Genomic DNA, 16,971 nt, shown 5'->3' with positions numbered 1-16,971 from the left:
CTGGTGATGGGTAGTAGGGAGGGCACGTATTGCATGGTGCACTGGGTGTTATACGCAACTAATGAAGCATCAAACTTTACATCGGAATCTGGGGATGTACTCTATGGTGATTAACATAATATAATAAATTAAAAAAAATAAAAAATAAAAATAAAAAAAAAAAGAACATGCTGCTGAAGATGAAGAAAGCGGCCACTTACAGGCAGCCTCTAGAAGCTGGGAAAAGATGGGAAATGGATATTCCCCCAGCCTCCAGAAAGAAGGCAGCCCTGCAGACCCATTTCAGTCTTCTGACTTCTGACTGTAAGACACTACATTGTTTTTAATTAACAGGAAACTAATTGACATTCAACTCAGACCTGAAGGGAAAGATGAGGAGGCTTTGAGGGGGACCCAGACCCCTTTTTCTGAGATATCACCAGATCACCAGCCCTGCAGAAACAAAGGTCAGAGCCGAGGTTGTCCAGACACTCCAGCCAATATGGTGTGCGGGAAGGGATGGGCTGGTAGAGGAGATGCTCTGCCTCCACCGGGCTCCTCGCAGGCTTCGGGGGTGGAGTGGAGAGAGAGGCCCTACTGCATAGAGATGCAGGGACCCCCTTCTCGCCTGATGGCCGAAAGAAAGCCACACTTCCTCCCATCCCTGAGAAATGAGGGGGACCTCAGTTCACCATCCATCCCGCCTTGGGTCAACCAGCGCTCGGGCAGGGCGAAGCTGCACCCTCACAGCCTGCTGGGCTCCCTGTCTTGTCTCCTCAGCCTCCTCACCGTGATAGGCACAGGTGCCAGCAGGGAGCAGGGCCCAGGCTCGCTCTTTGGACACGACTTTCAAGGCTGTGAAACAAGATCGACCCTCCCTCCCTGCACACATATATTCCTTTCGGTCCCCAACTACAAGACGCCGCCTCGAGGTCTCAGATGATCCCACCAGACGGGAACAGGGTGCGCTGCCCCAAGAGGGTGCGCCTCCTCCTAGGGGGCGCACGCCGGGTGGGCGCGGGCAGAGGACCTGGAGGGCCCTCCCTCCAGCCTCCCGTCAAGGCTGTGTTCACGAGGACTGGCCCTGCCCCTGCGGCCTGATAATAACCACTACAATAATAGGGGCTGCGGGTGTCGAGGGGACGCAGGCAACGCCACCGTGAGCCACATAATCACCACAGTAGTGGCTGGCACGCGCTGTGCACCCCCAGCCCCTCACCTTCAGGCCAAGTGACCCTTCTAAGCCCTGTCCGTTATATACTTCCACCCAGAGGGAGTACTATTACGAACCCAACCGAGGACAGAGAGCCCAGAGAGCTGAAGGAAATTGTCGCAAGTGGCACAGCCGGCTTGTGGAGAGCCAGGGTCGGAACCCAGGCGGGCCGGCTGCAGACCCCGGGCTGTCCAACGCCTCATTATTTTGTGTGCGGCGACTGCGGACGAGTGAACCTGAGCGCCGCACTGCGCGCCCCCGCGGTCAGCACCCCGGCGCGGGGACCCAGGACCCTGCGCGGAGAGTCCGCCCTGGGAGCCAGGCAGGCCCCCAGAGCATGGGTACGCGCTGGGCCCGGGGCGCGACGCAGCCGCAGCCTGCCGGGGGCCGCGGAAGGGGGAGGAGCGCTCCTAGACCGGCAGGTGGCTTGCCGGGGCGGCCGGGCGCGAAGGTTCGGTGCCGAGCCCTCCATCACACGCGGCGGCGAAGGCCTTAGCCCTGGCATCCCGGAGCCTGGCGCCCTCGCACCCCACCACTCCCGAGCTGCGGGGAGCCCCGGGCGCCCCGTGCCGCCCAGCCCGGAGCCCTGCAGTTTCCGGGCGCGCACCGGCGGCTCCCCTGTGGGGCGGCGAGCCGGGCCTGGCCGGGGCGGAGCTGCGGCGTCCGGGGGCTGACTCCCTGCCCCCCGGCGCCTGTCGCCAGGGCCCGGGCGCAACGAGGGCCCGCCCCCGCGCCCGCCCGACGACCCCGCCAGGCCTTAAAAGCCTGCCCCGCAGCGGCTGGAGGCGCGGAGACCTGCACGCCCCAGTCCGGACAGCCGGCCCGAGCAGTCCCATGGCGGGTAAGTGCCCCCCGCCCCACCCTCGCCCCCAGCGCGGCTTCCGGGCCCCTCGGCCACCCGTGGCCGCACTTAGCTTCTCCCTCCTGCCCGGCTGGGACGCAGTCCGCACTCCGCGTGTGCCTCCTAGCGTGGGGCGGGGGTGAAGTGGAGAGTGAGACCCTGTTCTCCCAGACGGTTGCGGGTCAGGAAGGGTGGTGGTCTCGCCTTCTCACAAGTCCCCTCGGTCCAGACCCCAGAACCCCGGAAGCCCCTTGTCCTCAAGTGACCAGAAGGAGGCACCTTCTTCGCACTCGGAGGGCAGCCGGCCCCTGGAAACGAGCGTCTCAGAGCTCTCAGGGGGCCCTGAACGGGAGTGGATCCAGCCAGGTCCCCTCCAATGACGGGGTGCAGGCAGCAAAGGGTCCTTGTGTCTCTGTTTCTCACACCAACTGCCTCTTTCCTTATCCACACTCCCTTCCATCATCTTCAACTGATTCCCCTAAGTGGGCTCATCTTGATGGAGGATAGAGGAAGGGATTGGGTTTTAGAGAAAGCTACAGAATTCAGACATGAGTCCAGACTCTCAGCAGGTTCCAGGACCCAAAAGGATAGGGCTCGGAAAGCAAGCCCGGGCATCATCCCTTCCTGGGCTTTCCTTAAGTACGTGATGCCCATGCTTGGGATTACCCTCAGCCTGAACAGGAACCCAAGGTAGATAAAGGTTCTGGTAAGAGCAGATTTAATGTTGACTCAGGAGCACAAGAATGGTTCATTTCAGCCAGAATCTCAAGTCCAGGGCCAGCTGCTTTCCAAAGGAACAGGAAGCCTGCTTCTGTGTCACTCCCCGGGGGTCCAACCCAAGGGGTGGGGTTGCTGCCCAAATTCTGCCCCCCCCCCAGCAGCCCAGTGGTGTGAGGGGGAGAGTCCCCCCGGCATCAATCCTGGTGGTCTCTACCCCCAGAGCAGGTGGCCCTGGTAATTGGGGGCCTCACGGGGGGGCTGCTGTTGCTACTGCTGCTGATATGCGTGAGCTGCTGGCTCTGGAAGAAGCTTCGTTCCACGTTCACCTATGAGGAGCTGCCGGGGAGCAGCGCTGCCTCCAGCATACAGGGGGGCAAGCTCTGCCCACCACAAGCCAGGACCCAGACAAGCAGGTGAGGCAGGATGTGGGGCCTCGCAAGCTCCTGGCCTTGCTTGGGGCCCTCCCTGTGGAGTTTCCCTTGGAGTAGGGTGGGAAAAGAGGGTCTGTTTATATGGAGCGCCTCCTTGATGCCATCACCATGCTATAAAGCCCAGAATCATCACTACGGGCTATGGGACAGGCATTATGAGGCTCATTTTCTAGATAAGGAAATAGACCCAGAGGACATAGTGACCGGTCCAGGGAGCAGAACTAGTAAGTGCCAGAACAGACATTAGAGTCCAGCAGAGTGACTCCAAGTCTCCGCTGGCTGCCGACAGGCAGAGGTGTTGGCTTGGGGGGGGAGGGGGCATTGATGTGGGCCCAGAAAATGGTGCTCTTGCCTCCTCCTGGCTCCTGCTGACTTTTCTTCCTCCAGCCTCTGGCACTCAACCCCTATGGGCTGAGTGCACTGAGACCACACCATTCTCTTGCCACCAACATTTATGTCATCTTCCCGCCTCGGGACAGGCCACCAGCTGTGCCATTCATGGTGCCCCCTTCCCTCCAAGACCGAGACCGGGTACCCCTACACAGCGGAGAGTGGGCCCAGGCCCCACGGGATGCCTGCCTCGGCCCGGAGCTCCTGCCCCACCCCTCCAGCAGCAGCTTTGGTGAGTGCTCCTGCCAGAACCTGCCTGCGGGCAAGGTCTGTTCCGGCCAGGGCAGACCTATTTGCTTTCGTGGGCCTGGCTCTGGACAACAGCCTGGACCAGCAGCCCTCCAGTAATGCCCCCGATTACCAGGTCCACTTGTTCTTGGGACAGAGACCACCAGGACTGATGCCTGGGGAAAGCCCACACCATTGGCCTCCTGGGGGCAGAACTGGGGCCGTAACTCCACCCTCTGGGTTGAACGCCAGGAGTGAAACAGAAGCAGGGGTGCTGCTGGCTGGGCTCTGCTGGGCCTCAGCAGTAAAGCCATTTCCCTTGGGATCCTACTGCTCTGGGCAGAGTCTTCTGGTTTCCCCTGGAAAGAGTTGCCCAGTGACCACTCTTTCCAGGTACTCAGGTCTCCCGAATGCCTGCTGCACCCCTGGCTTGTGCCAGACATGGCCTCAGGTGCCATTGTGGAGTTAGAACTCACCATGCCTCTGTGGGGGAAGAGATCCTCACCCCATTTTGTACATTCATAAACAGAGGCTCAGAAGGTTAATAGTGCCCTGCTCAAGGTCACAGAGGCAATAAGCCACAGATCTGGGATTAGAACCCAGAATGCTCAGTGGGTTCTGTTCCAGGCTGATAGGTTGGCTGATCCAGAGGGCAGAATGTTAGCAGCCGGATGCACAGCTTTCTGCCCACCCCTTTGCTCTGAAGACCTCCCAAGTTATCTTCCAAGGAATCACCCAGTGATCAGCTAGTCCCTTCTAATTTGAAGAGGAAGAAAAGAGGCAAAATTTTAACACGGAGACATCCTCTGGACGCCATGGACAGGAGCCAGGCCAGGTGCTGGGCATTGTGTCCGCCCCAAGCAGGCCCTGACCTAGGGGCAGGGGTTAAATGAATACTGGCACTCTGCTGGGGGCCTCAGCAGGGAGCAGACCTGGATATGCCATGCCTTAGTGCTGGCAGGCTTCCTGGAGGAGTTGCACTAGAGAGAGGGCCTGTGTTCAGTCTGGAGAAGGGCATGGGGCAGACAGGGTCAGTGAACTGCCTACTGGAGGCTCAGCCGAGACGAGATGGGCTGGGGGCAGGGGTGGTGAAGCCCAGAGCTTGCTGTCCCCCACGTCCCTGCCTTCCTCTGGCCTGGCAGACCACCTGCCCCTGTGTTGTAGGAAATATGGGCGTGGTGGGGACCATCAACCCGGAGCTATACAAGTTCCTGGAGGACAAGAGTGAGACGGACTTCCCCGACGGCTGCCTGGGGCGGCTGTGGTTCTCGGTGGAATACCAGCGGGAAGCCGAGCGGCTGCTGGTGGGCCTGCTCAAGGCACGGAGGCTGCAAGCCCCCTCGGAGACCTGCAGCCCCCTGGTGAAGCTCCATCTGCTGCCCGACGAGCGGCGCTTCCTCCAGTCCAAGACCAAGCGCAAAACCTCCAACCCGCAGTTCGATGAGCGCTTCATCTTCCAGGTACGACCGCTGGAGTGGACAGGGTCTGGCCTCCGGGGCCGGAGCAGATGTCGTGCAGGTGAGCCCCAGCCTCCTGAGACAGCCAGGGCCCCACAGCCCCCAAGCCCCTGGTGCCGCCAGCTCTGCTTTACCCTGCCTGCCAGCTCAGGGCCTGCAAGAGACCGAAAGGCTGATGGTGGGGGAGGGGTGAGACGAGGGCAGTGAGGGGTAGAGGCCTGGGCTCCCTGTCAGGGCTGCCTGGAGGAGAGAAACAGAAGACACATTCTTGGAGCACCTACTGAATGCCAGGCTCTGGCCCATGGGGCTCTGGAGAAGCAGTCCAAAGCTCTGGGGCACTAGGGGGTGTCTGGCAAGGTTATCCCCGGAAGGCAGACGGTGAGACCCCCACACCCCTTGGAGTCTGGGCAGGAACTCACCTAGCCTGTCGGAGGCCAGCGCAGGCCCCAGGAGCTGTCGTGCAGCAGGTGGTGCCTTGGCTGCCCCGTGGGCCAGGCCGGCTCAGGGTCTGGAGGTGCAGAGGCTGTCAGGGCACTGAGCCAAGCCTACAGGGGCCTGGGAACCTGAGCAGGTGACTGGGGGCCCTTATGGGAAACCAGCCATCAAGAGCTGCCTTGAGGCCTTGGACAAACATTTTCAAGAACCGGCCAGCAGGCTGGCCGCAAGGTAAGGAGAGGCCGCTCCGCGTCCGGGAAGAGTGTGATTGCTGAGGCCAGAGCCCTAATTCGTGCCTTCTTCTGGGCCCTGAGCTGGAGCTGAAAAGAGAGCTGGCACGGGGCCCAGCTCCCGGCCCCTCTGCTGAGGGTCAAGGCTGTGGGAATTCACGGGTGACTTTGCTCTTCCCAGGACATGAAGATCTAAGGCGCGTAGCCGTTCTGCCCAGCGTGGCTGCAGGTCGTGCTCACAAACTTCTGTTTACTCGTCACTTCCCTGCCCTGTCCCCACCCCAACTTGATCCTGGCCTCTCTGCGCTTTAAGGGGGAAGGGGAAGGAGACGAGGAAGAGAAAAAAATCTATATTAACTGACCATCTGCCAAATGTCTGACACTGTGATTGGGGTTTTACAACTCAGAGAGTAAGAACCATTATCCCCTTTTACAGGGGAGGAGACTGAGTCTCAGAGAGAGATCTGGGGTGCCCAACCCAGAGAGCAGAGACGGGCAGGTTCCCTGGGCTCCAGTTGGGACGTCTCACGCTTTTCTGTGCAGGCAAATCACTCGGAAGTCCCGTTAAATGGTGGATTTCCTTCATGGGCCTGAAGTGGAGCCCAATCTCCTGTATCTCTAATAAGGTCCAGGGGAGTGGTAGATGCTGCCGGTCCTCTAACCACACTCTGCAGGGCAAGGCTCTCGCACACACTCCCACTGATCCTGGCCCCCGGGGGCTGGCCCCGCTGCTGGCATGGTCCCCTGAGGATGCCTGGGTTTGGGGGGTGCAGGTGCCTGGCGGAGCCACCTCTCACCAAAAGCTCCTGTGTCCAGAACAGCGTGCCACACCCTCCCATCCCGACTCCACACCCGACCCCAGCCCAGACCCTCATCTTTCCCAGGTGTCCAGCAAGAGCCTCACTCAAAGGGTACTCAGGTTCTCCGTGTACCACGTGGACAGGCAGAGGAAGCATCAGCTCCTGGGCCAGGTGTTCTTTCCCCTGAGAAATGAGACCCTGGCGGGTGACTGCCCTCACATCATCTGGAGAGACCTGGAGGCCGAGAGCGGGGAGGTAAAGGTCAAGATCACCAGGCATATACGGCTGTGTGTCAGACTACCGTGGGCAGCCAGCAGTATGGCCCAGCGCCTGCTGGCCAGCTTTAGCCCAAACAAGTGTGACTTGGGCTCATGGGCTGGGGCTGGAGCTGCACGGGACCAGGGGGCAGGGTGGAGCTGCTTCTGGGCAAGAAAAGGCCGCCTGAGGTTTCTTTTGCCTTGGAGACCAGATTACCTGGAGCAACTTGAAAAATCCACATTGAAATCCCCATGCAAATAAGACACCTGTGAAAGGTGACACCCCAAATGGGCCAGCCAAGAAAAATATTTACCCTCTCTTCTCCTGACCCCCAAGAGGACCCAGGCAGCTTGGAATAGGCTTTGGAATCCCCTAGACCTAGGTTTGAACCCTCAGCTCTGACCCTTACAACTGTGTGATCTTCAGCAAGCCCCTTCAGCTCTCCAGACCTCAGTTTCCCCACCTGGAAAATGCCAGGGGACTGAAAGGAGAAATCATGGGTGTGTCACCCAGTACCAGCGCTGACTGCTGGGAGGAGGGAGGAAGGCTCTGTCGGGAAGGTACCATGGTTCTTCCAGCGCCTGCTGAGTGACAAGGGTGCTTTCCCCGGGCCTCTCCAGCCTCCCTCCGAGTTTGGAGACCTGCAGTTCTGTCTCAGCTACAATGACTGCCTGTGTCGCCTGACCGTGGTCGTGCTGCGAGCCAAGGGCCTCCGGCTGCAAGAGGACACAAGTTTCGTCAGTAAGTTTTCCTTCTCAGGGCAGGCCCTGTCCTGTGAGCCTGGGGCCCGGGGCTGGAGTCTGACCCTTCCCTCTGGCCCTCCAGTTTCTACCTGCACGGGGCCCACCCCAGAGTGCTCACTCCCCTCTGTGGACAGTGGTGATGTGGGAAGCCACTTCCTTACACTGAACCCAAGACTGTATCCCCTTGGCCTCCACCAAGACCCCTAACTCCCCCGAGACCAAGCCCACCCCTCCCTTTCCCCAAGGCAGTGTCTTGGCTCCTTGAACGGTGCTGTCCTTCCGCCTCCACCTCTGTCCTTCCATGAAGGATTCCAGTTCCTCTAGGGCCAGACCCCTTGACCCACCGCCCCCAGGGAGGGCTCCCTGTACACCAGGCAGGACGCTCGGCTGGAAGAAGAGGCATCCCAGGCTGGCAGGGAGCCAGAGGTGCTTCTCGGAACCCAGCAGCTGGAGGAGCGGAGGCCCTGCTCTGGCTCACCGAAACGTCCTGCCCTTATGTGCCCCCTTTCCGAAGCAAGGTGGTAGCTATCTGCCACCTGCGTGTCTCCACACCCTGTAAGCAAGTTATCATTCAACCTTCCACTGTGGATCCAAAACCCACATGAGCCCCACCCCCAGAAAGCTTGGCCCTCTGAAGGAGAAGGTGTTTGAGGGGCCCCAGGGAGCCCGAGCACTCAGCAGGCAGGGCCCCCTCTCCACCAAAGGGAGGGATGGGCGTGCGTGCTGTGCCAGGCTCTGGGAAACAAGGGCCCGCCGAGCCATGGGTGAACTCAGGAGGCCCAGAGGAAGGAAAAGGAAGGGAGCCAAGCGTTTCCTTGGGCGGAAGCCCATACGCTAATCAACCCTGTTTCCTCTTGTAATGCCCTCTGGCTGCAGCAACTGGGAGTCCTGGGGTCCTGGCGCCCGGGGTGGGCGTGTGCTACTCCCAGCCAGCCCTGCACAGGCCAGAGGCTGGGCCCTGCCTGGCCCTCCCAGCCCACGGTCCACACTGCCCCTTAGGTGTGTTTGTCAAAGTGTCTCTGATGAACCACAACAAGTTTGTCAAGTGCAAGAAGACTTCGGCTGTGCTGGGCTCTGCCAACCCCGTGTACAGCGAGACTTTCAGCTTCAAGGCCGACCCCACAGAGCTGGACACGGCCAGCCTCAGCCTGACAGTGCTGCAGAGTGCCGGAGGGGAGAGTAAGGCCGCTCCCCCTTCCCCAGGCTGGTGGGGAAATGGGCAAGGGAGGAGCGTTCAGGCTGTAAGGACCTCAGAGAGAGGCTTCTGTTCTCTGCCTGGGGAAACTAGAACTGAGAGAGGCCGAGATGCCTGCCCAAGGACGCAGGGCTGGCTAGCAGGAGAGCCGGGATTCACGCCCAGCTTTGTTCCGGTTTGACTGCCCGTGGCACCGTACGGAGAGGTTAAAGGGTGGCCTCTGCTACCCATGCCGGGAGCAAAGCACTGCAGAGTCTGGGGGCACCAGCCAAGAGACCTGACGCTGTGGGGGGCTGTGGGCCCTACCTCGCTTCATACCCTCTAAATAAAAGTGTAGGGTCCTGGGTGAGGTTCCACTCTCAGCATCTGGGGAAGCAGAGCCATCAGGCCAGCTGGCCTCATGGACCAGAGCTTCAGGCCTTTCTCCACCACGGCACTTGATGGGAGAACACTGCCGAAAATTCCCTCTGAACATCCTGTGGGCTGATGGAAGAGGCTTCTTTCTGGAGGGGCCCCTTTCTCCCTCAGCTCTTTGATGTGAGGCTGGCTTAAGATGTCTCACCAGGAAGGTGAGCAGCAGAGGGGGTGACCCCAAAGGGCTGGCTCTCCACCTGGGCTCCCTTCTCCCACTTCCTCCGATTCCACAGCAAAGCCAGGATCCCTTTGGGGGCTGCCAGCTCGTGCTTAAAGAGGGAGGGTCTTGCTACATCCTTTGAGAGGAGTAAGAGAGAGAAAGAGAGCTCTGGGGGTGTTGCCGAGGTGAGGTGGTTTCTGTGCTCCAGAGAATGATGACGTTTTCCCTCCCCCACAGCCAGCCACCAGCTGGGCCGCGTGGTGGTGGGCCCATACATGTACACCCGAGGCAGACAGCTGGAGCACTGGAACGAGATGCTCGGCAAGCCCAAGGAGCTGGTGAAGCGCTGGCACGCGCTCTGTCCCACGCCTGAGCCCTGACTCGCCTCTGCCCTCCACTCGGGCTCCAGAGCCCGCCCTCCCCTCCGGCCAGCATGTCACCGGGCCGCCAGGCCAGCCTGCGCCAGGGCCCCTTGCGTGCTGATGCGCGGCGGAGAGGAGGGGGCGACAGAGCCCCAGCCAGGTCAGCAGCTTGGCTGGCTGCCACTCCCCAGCCGCAGAGACTCTCCGGACTCAGCCCATCCTCCTCTACCTGTGGGGGTGCCTGGGCTGTGAATCCCAGCCCCTGGTTGGCACAGTCCCTGTCTGGACTGGAATGTCAGGCATTCGGAACAATTGTATTCAGTGATAGCACGGCAGCGTGTGCTGAACGAGACCCGGCTCCACGATCCTGGGAAGCTGACGGCAGGTTGGTGCCGGACCTGCTCTGCATCTCAGCTGTGGCTTCCTGCCTTCCGCCTGGCAGAGAAAACAAACTGCTCTGGGGGAATCACGGGTGGCGGGGGTGCCCAAAGCACTGATTTCCGCTGGTCGGTAGTAAACAGCACAGTCTGGAAGTCGGGTTGGGGTTGGGCACGTTGGTATGGGACCGCCCCGGGACGCCCGGGCAGCGTAGCGTGCCCACAGCTCGGGAGACAAAGCTCTCGGGGATCAGACTCACTGGCATCAGGACCTGGGAAAGGACACTGGGAGCAGCTGCCCAGGTACCAAGTGGTGGACAGGTTCTTGGCATCAGCTCCCTGTGCCAGGTGAGGAGCCCCTCACCTGTGTTGGGTCTCTCCTAGGGCTATGTCACAACCTGCCCGTGGTGCGTCCTCCCCAGGGCCCAAGCCTCACGGCCCTGGTCTTACAGGTGTTCTACTGGTTTCTGTGGCCTCCCTGGTTGACAGTGTCCATCTTGCAGGACTCACTTTGGGCAGGAAATGGCAAGAGCGCAGCCCACAGGGACGAGAGCTTTTCCCATAAACCTAGTGATTTCGTTAGGATGACTGTGTTGTGGCAGGTGTCTGTGTAAAGTTCACTAAGTTGGCAGTTCCCACAAATCATGGTCAGCACCTCCCTGTGACATTGTACTCGGGGTAATGAGCAGTCATTGTGCTTGTCACCGTTACTTCCCAGGCAGCTTGTATTTTCACCCAAATGCTTTTGAACTTGCAGGGTCCATGCATTGTGATTGTACACCTGCAACCAACTTCAAACCAGTGTCTTTTTCTTACGTAGTGAAGCAACTTCGGCAAAAGAAAGTAGTGATCATTATACTTGGTCTGCGCCTCTGACTTCACTTCCGTTCTCTGTCGATGCACAAAGACAAGCTTTACCTGGCAGTGGTCCGTACAGGCAGGACATCTTGTGTTTGCTTTTTCTCACTTATTTCACACACACATTCCAACAAAGCCCACGCTCCAGTCATTTTTCATAGCATCACAGCACACACATTCTGTGTGTTTGTCTAGCAGGCTACTAAACTGGAACTATTTCCAACCACCCCCACATTTCAAGGTGACGTTCATGCCTATCAGTGGCCTTTCCAGGGCCACTTGGAAAAGTTGGTAAGTATCCCCTTTGCAGGACAGAGTGAACTGGTGTGTCTGACTCACAGCTGAAAAATCTCAATGGCAGGAGACCGGCAGGCTCTCTGCTCCGATGGAGAGGAAGAAGGTGTTGCTATATTGTGCTGGAATGTCTACAGACATGGTCAGGGCAAAAAATACACAAGTACTTCCAATGGGCCAGAGCGAGCTGGCCTAACTTATCTCAATCCTGTCCACCAGGTGATCCCTGCATTTCCACTTTGCAAGCCCTTTGCATTTCCACAAAGCATTTTAGAATCAGCTTGTCCATTTCCCCACCAAAAAAATTCTAGAGTTTAACTGGATTTTCATTGAGTATATAGACCAGTTTGGGAGCCATTTTATTTCTCTACAATATTGACTCTTTAATCCATTAACATGGTATAGCCCTCCATTTCCTTTGGTCAATCTCTCCTTACCTCCAATTTTTAATGGTACTGATATCACTCATTTCAATTCCACATATATTTTACACCTAGCAAGACATTACTATTACTATGTTCAGCCACTATTCATTTATATTCACCCACAGAATTGTTCTTTCTTTTGCTTTTCATTCTTTCCTGCATTTCTGGGATTCTACCTGAGATCATGTTCCTCCTACTTGAAGTACTCTTTTTAGTATTTCTTTTAGTGCAGATCTGCTCACAGCAAATTTTCTTAGTTTTTGAATAGAAATGTCTATTTCAATTTCATTTTTAAAGGATTTTTTGTGGAAATAGAATCCTAAGCTGACATTTTCTTTTCTGTCAACAGTTTAAAAATGGTGTTCATTGTCTTCTCACTTCGATCATTTCTGTTGACAAGTGAGTTATCAATGCTATTGTTTCTCCTTGGAAAGTAATGCGTCTCCCTCTCCTTCCCACTCTTAGCTGCTTTTAATATTTTTTCTTTATCTTTGTCTATCAGCCGTTTGAGTATGGCATACCTCCAGGCAATTTTCCTTTTATTTTACCACCTTGGGAGTAATAAGGCTTCATCAGTTTTGGAAAATTCATAGCCCATATTTCTTCAGATATGATTTCTGCCCCCTTCTTCCCCTCCTCTTCTTCTGAGACTCCATTTACACACCCATTAGATCTTCCCGCCAGCTCCCGCAGGACTCCTATGCACTGTGCTGCATTTCCCACTCTCCTTACCTCTGTGCTTCAGCTTACAGTTTTTATACTGCCCTCTTACATTTTACTAAATCTTCGTCTGCTAAGTCTGATTCTAGTTAATCTATATGCTGAGTCCTTAATTTCAATGACTGCATTTTTCAGTTCTAAATTCCCATTTGATGCTTTGTGATCAATTCCAGTTCTCTGACGAAAGTCTCTGTTTTGTCAATCACACCAATATCTGTGTCATCGGTGGGTCAGTTTTATTGTGTACGTTTACCCCTTTGGTCCTGTTACTTGGAATGTTTGACTATATATTGTCCAAAGCTGACCATTATGATCAATTAGAGTAGCTCCAGGAGAAAGTATTCCCCCAGAGACGGTCTACTATATCGTCTGGTTGGCAGAATGGGGAGAGGTCACCTTAAGCCAGTCTAGTAATGAACTAACCGGAGTCTGGGTTGCAGGAGTTTTTTGGTTTTTTTCAAAGAGAGGGCACAAACCGGGGCGGGGGGGTGCAGAGGGAGAGGGAGAGAGAAATCTGAAGTAGGCTCCACTCTCAGCGCGGAGCCCGACATGGGGCTTGAGCCCACACCCTGAGATCATGACCTGAGCTGAAAACAAGAGTGGGACACTTCACCAAATGAGCCACCCCGGTGCCCCTGGATTGCAGTTTTTGTAAGGCTCTCTAACCACCTCTGGGTTTCCCCCATTTTTAGGGTGTAGTCTTCCATGGATGCCATTTGGATCACCAAATGAGGTTCTGGTGCGTTTACTAGGCTCTTCTTCCTTGGTGGGTTCTGAACTCCAATTTTTATCTCCTTAGTGTCATGCTATTGTCAAAGAAAAAAGAAAAGAAGGAAAAGGAAAGCCAAGCCCTGCCATCTTTCATAGGCTTTCTGCATAAATTAATTCACAGCTTCAAAAATCAGCAAATGCCTCAGAGGGAAAAACCCCTCAGTGTCAGAATTACTCTTCTATCTCCTTTCTGTTCAACATCTTGCCTCTTCAGTCCCAGCTGCTTTGGCAACCCCAATCTCCAGGTTCTTGTCTCTCCAACTCTAGACACTGTGCTGCTGCCCTTACTGTCTCGTAGCCACGGCCCTCTGCCCAAAAGGTCAGCCCCTTAATGAGACTCAATGCATTTCCTGAAGGAAGAGGTGGTTCACGGAATGTCAGCTCATCTCCTTGTGTTTTCCTTCTTCTGAGATCATCTTGTCAATTTGGCAACTCTCCAGTAACTTAAAAAGAGGTTTTCTGTATTTTACTCGGGTTTTCTACTCGGTTATTGATATGAACATCACTCTACCCCACACAGAAAAGTAACATTTTTCTCAGAATTCCCAAAAAAAAAAAAGAATTCTCGGCAAAGACTAATTTTGTACAGGGAATTTGATTACACAGTTCGTAGGAAGGCTGGTGACGCCAAAAGGAGAAACTTAGCTTGCATCAGTTAGCCTTTTTTATAGTAATGGCGCATAACAAGCGCATCTCGATGGTTTATACGTGAAATTTGATTGCATTATTCGTGGGAAGGCTGGTGATGCCAAAGGGAGAAAAGTTGCTCATGTCATCTGTTTTTGCAATAATCGTGCATAACAATCACATCTCAGTGTTGTACTAAAACGAGCATTTATTTCTCATCCATCTACGGCCAGCTGCAAGTGAGCCCATCTGGATTAGGCAAGTTCCTTTCAAGCAGTGGGTCTGGCTGGGTTCAGGGCCTCACCCAGGCCCACCACGTGTTTGTTCACTCGGAGCACAAGCTGAAAGGGCAGCAGCTCCCCGGTGGTGGGGGGCAGGGGAGGGTTCTTTCCGTGGAGAAGGTAGAAGAAGGGCAAGCACAGCTCTGTCTTCTTCTGGCGTTTACTTAATATCTCATTGGCTGAGCCATGTTGGGTGGCCAAGTTCAAAATCAAGGGGCAGGGAGACAAATTATGCCTTTTTATCAGAGGAACTGCAAGCTACATGGCAGTGGACGTAGCTGCAGGGAGGGGTGGAGAATGGGGGTGGTGATTCAGTGCGCTCTACTGATGTGCTCTGGAAATGGGGACCTCCAGGGGCCTGTGTGTGGCTGTGCAGGTGCTCTCAGGGATGGGAGACCTCAGGCCTGGGCATCATCGGCCTGGCCTCAAAGCCGCTGCTGTCCACTGCTAACCTCTAGTGGTGAATGACCGGAACTTGCACAGCCGTTTGCCAATTCCGTTTTTTTCTGATTTTTCATTGTGGAATTCTTTGCTCAGGTTGCTGCAAGAGCCTGGAGCATGTTGCTGGCCTAAGCGTCAGAGCCAAAGACAGAAAAGGATGATTTTTACCTTCTTTCTGCTTGAGTCTCATCCAATTATCTCGCATTTGGCAAACTCAACCTGGAACTCTGTTCATAGGAGTGTCTGGGAAATAGAATTTTCAGACAATGTAATAAAGACCTTTAAATGGGAGGGGGATGCTGCTGTGTGCCATCCCACACCCCAGGGCAAACCGGGGTCGGGGAACCTTAGGTAAGAGATCGGCAGAGCAAGGAGGCTCTTGTACCCATGTGAGTACTCCAGCTCCTAACTGTACTGGTCAAGGGGGACCTCTCCAGCCCCTTAGGCGGCCTCCTGGTCGGTCCCCCTCCCTGGCCCTGCTGGGTTGAGCAGAAACCTCTTTTAGGGGCGCCTGGGTGGCACAGCGGTTAAGCGTCTACCTTTGGCTCAGGGCGTGATCCTGGCGTTGTGGGATCGAGCCCCACATCAGGTTCCTCCACTATGAGCCTGCTTCTTCCTCTCCCACTCCCCCTGCTTATGTTCTCTCTCTCGCTGGCTGTCTCTCTCTCTGTCAAATAAATAAATAAAATCTTTTTTAAAAAAGAAGAAAAAAAAAAGAAACCTCTGTTAGCAAGTTTGGGGAGGTGTGGAAGCACAAGGTAGGAGAAATAGGAAAACAGTACTCCGTGCCCATCTCCAGTTGCAGCCTACGAAGGGTGCGAGCCGGGGTGAGGGTGGGAGTGAAAGGGGATCTTAAATTTTCAATGAAGTTGAAAGTCCAGACTACATAAGATTGGACATTTTAAGTGCTGAACACAGCCTGCTTTTGTAAGTAGAAGTTACAGGAAAAATTTGTTACCTAAGAATGATCAAAAAAGTCCTGGGCCTTGCCCTAGATTTTATCCAAAGGGCAGGGAGAAGCTACCTACTGAGCAGATCTGAATGGGTCACTGGAGAAAAAAAAGGATGAAGTAGTTTGCTGATTATATTCCGTAAGCCGGGCTCTTTCAACATAATGGATATATTTCTTAATTGGATTTAGTATGCCATTATGAAGACTGGTCGTAATATCTGCCTCTTGTTTTTTTCCTATTTTAAGTATGGAATCATTTGCTCAGGTCACTCCTCCCCTCCCCACTTAAAGCTTTACTTTGAGTGGAATGTTTCTCAAAGTGCGTCGCCTGTCAAGATGGGGAGCAAGGAAGGAGCCCTTGGGGACTATCGTCGGGCTTTATACCTCAGCTTGCTAAATCCGCACAACAGCCCAGGAGGAGCTCCCCCACATTCGGAAAGGTTGAAAGTGAGCATCAAGGCCGGGGTGCCATTTCTGGGGCTCCAGAGCCAGGAGGTGGTGGAGCTGGAATTTCAATCAGATTCCAGATGTCCAAAATGGTATCACTGCTACTATTGCCACAGACCTCGAAACAGCCCTAGGCAACGCAAAGTGATGTCACACTCCCACAGAGGGCTGTGTTAAAGGCCTTCGAGGGCCTAGTCGACAGGCCGTTTCTGTTTGTGCACCGTTAGCAGTCTGCGGGCCTGCCTATCTCTCCTTCCTTCCTTCCTCCCTCCCTCCCTCCCTCTCCCTTCCCCCACCCTCCTTCCTTCCTACTTTTTCCCCTACCCGCCCCCCCGCAGCCGCTTGTGTAAATTATGTTATCTCCACAGATGGTAAAGTGTAATCCTGCACATGACCAGATTTGATTCTTGTCTTCCCTTTGTTTTTGATAACATGCTTTTATTGGCTTGCTGATTGACTGACCTGATAAGACAAACTTCCAGAAGGCGGATGATGCAAGCTAGGCCGTGGGGGCACTGGCGTGGACGGGAGGTACGACTGAAGCTCTGGTGTCCATGTCAGGAAGGTCATGGGAACATGACTGACAGGCCAGACCGGACACAGAGTGACCGAGGGGCCATGAGTCCGGGGCGTGTGGCAGGGGCAGAGCGCCATCCGGCGTCCTCACACCCGCCACTCCTGTGCAGCTACTGGAACCACCAAAAAAAGCGCCGACCTTCCACAATGTGTCTCCAGCGCCCTCTACTGTTCAGTCACGTACTCGCCGCAGAGCACGTATTAAGAATGCATTTGGATTTCTAGGAAATTAGCAACTGGTAAACCAGCCTCTCCAGAATCTTCCCTTGTGCCTCCTCCCAAACACACCTCTCCCTCCCCACCAAAATAACCACTAACCTGGCTTTTGTGGAAATCCCTTCTTTGC

At 55.4% G+C, this 16,971-nt stretch overlaps 1 protein-coding gene across 4 annotated transcripts; it reads left to right on the top strand.

Moving 5' to 3' along the window:
* Window positions 1–1,622: 1,622 nt before the first annotated feature.
* Window positions 1,623–11,998, top strand: SYT15 (synaptotagmin 15). Of its 4 annotated transcripts, none has more exons than XM_034662821.1 (8): window positions 1,623–2,033; window positions 2,974–3,166; window positions 3,664–3,806; window positions 4,967–5,262; window positions 6,809–6,985; window positions 7,603–7,723; window positions 8,602–8,904; window positions 9,732–11,998. In XM_034662821.1, the coding sequence occupies exons 1-8, from the start codon at window positions 2,027–2,029 to the stop codon at window positions 9,872–9,874; spliced, it is 1,383 nt and encodes a 460-aa protein (XP_034518712.1). In that variant the 5' UTR covers window positions 1,623–2,026; the 3' UTR covers window positions 9,875–11,998. The 4 variants fall into 4 exon arrangements, with proteins under 4 accessions (XP_034518712.1, XP_034518713.1, XP_034518714.1 ...); XM_034662822.1 differs by having other exon boundaries at window positions 6,809–6,979; window positions 9,732–11,996; XM_034662823.1 differs by having other exon boundaries at window positions 8,725–8,904; window positions 9,732–11,994.
* Window positions 11,999–16,971: the final 4,973 nt, after the last annotated feature.

Source organism: Ailuropoda melanoleuca, chromosome 6 (genome assembly GCF_002007445.2).
Source record: "Ailuropoda melanoleuca isolate Jingjing chromosome 6, ASM200744v2, whole genome shotgun sequence".
Taxonomy (NCBI): domain Eukaryota; kingdom Metazoa; phylum Chordata; class Mammalia; order Carnivora; family Ursidae; genus Ailuropoda; species Ailuropoda melanoleuca.
Note: the sequence above shows the minus strand (reverse complement) of the source record. Positions and strands in the feature narration are given on the sequence as shown.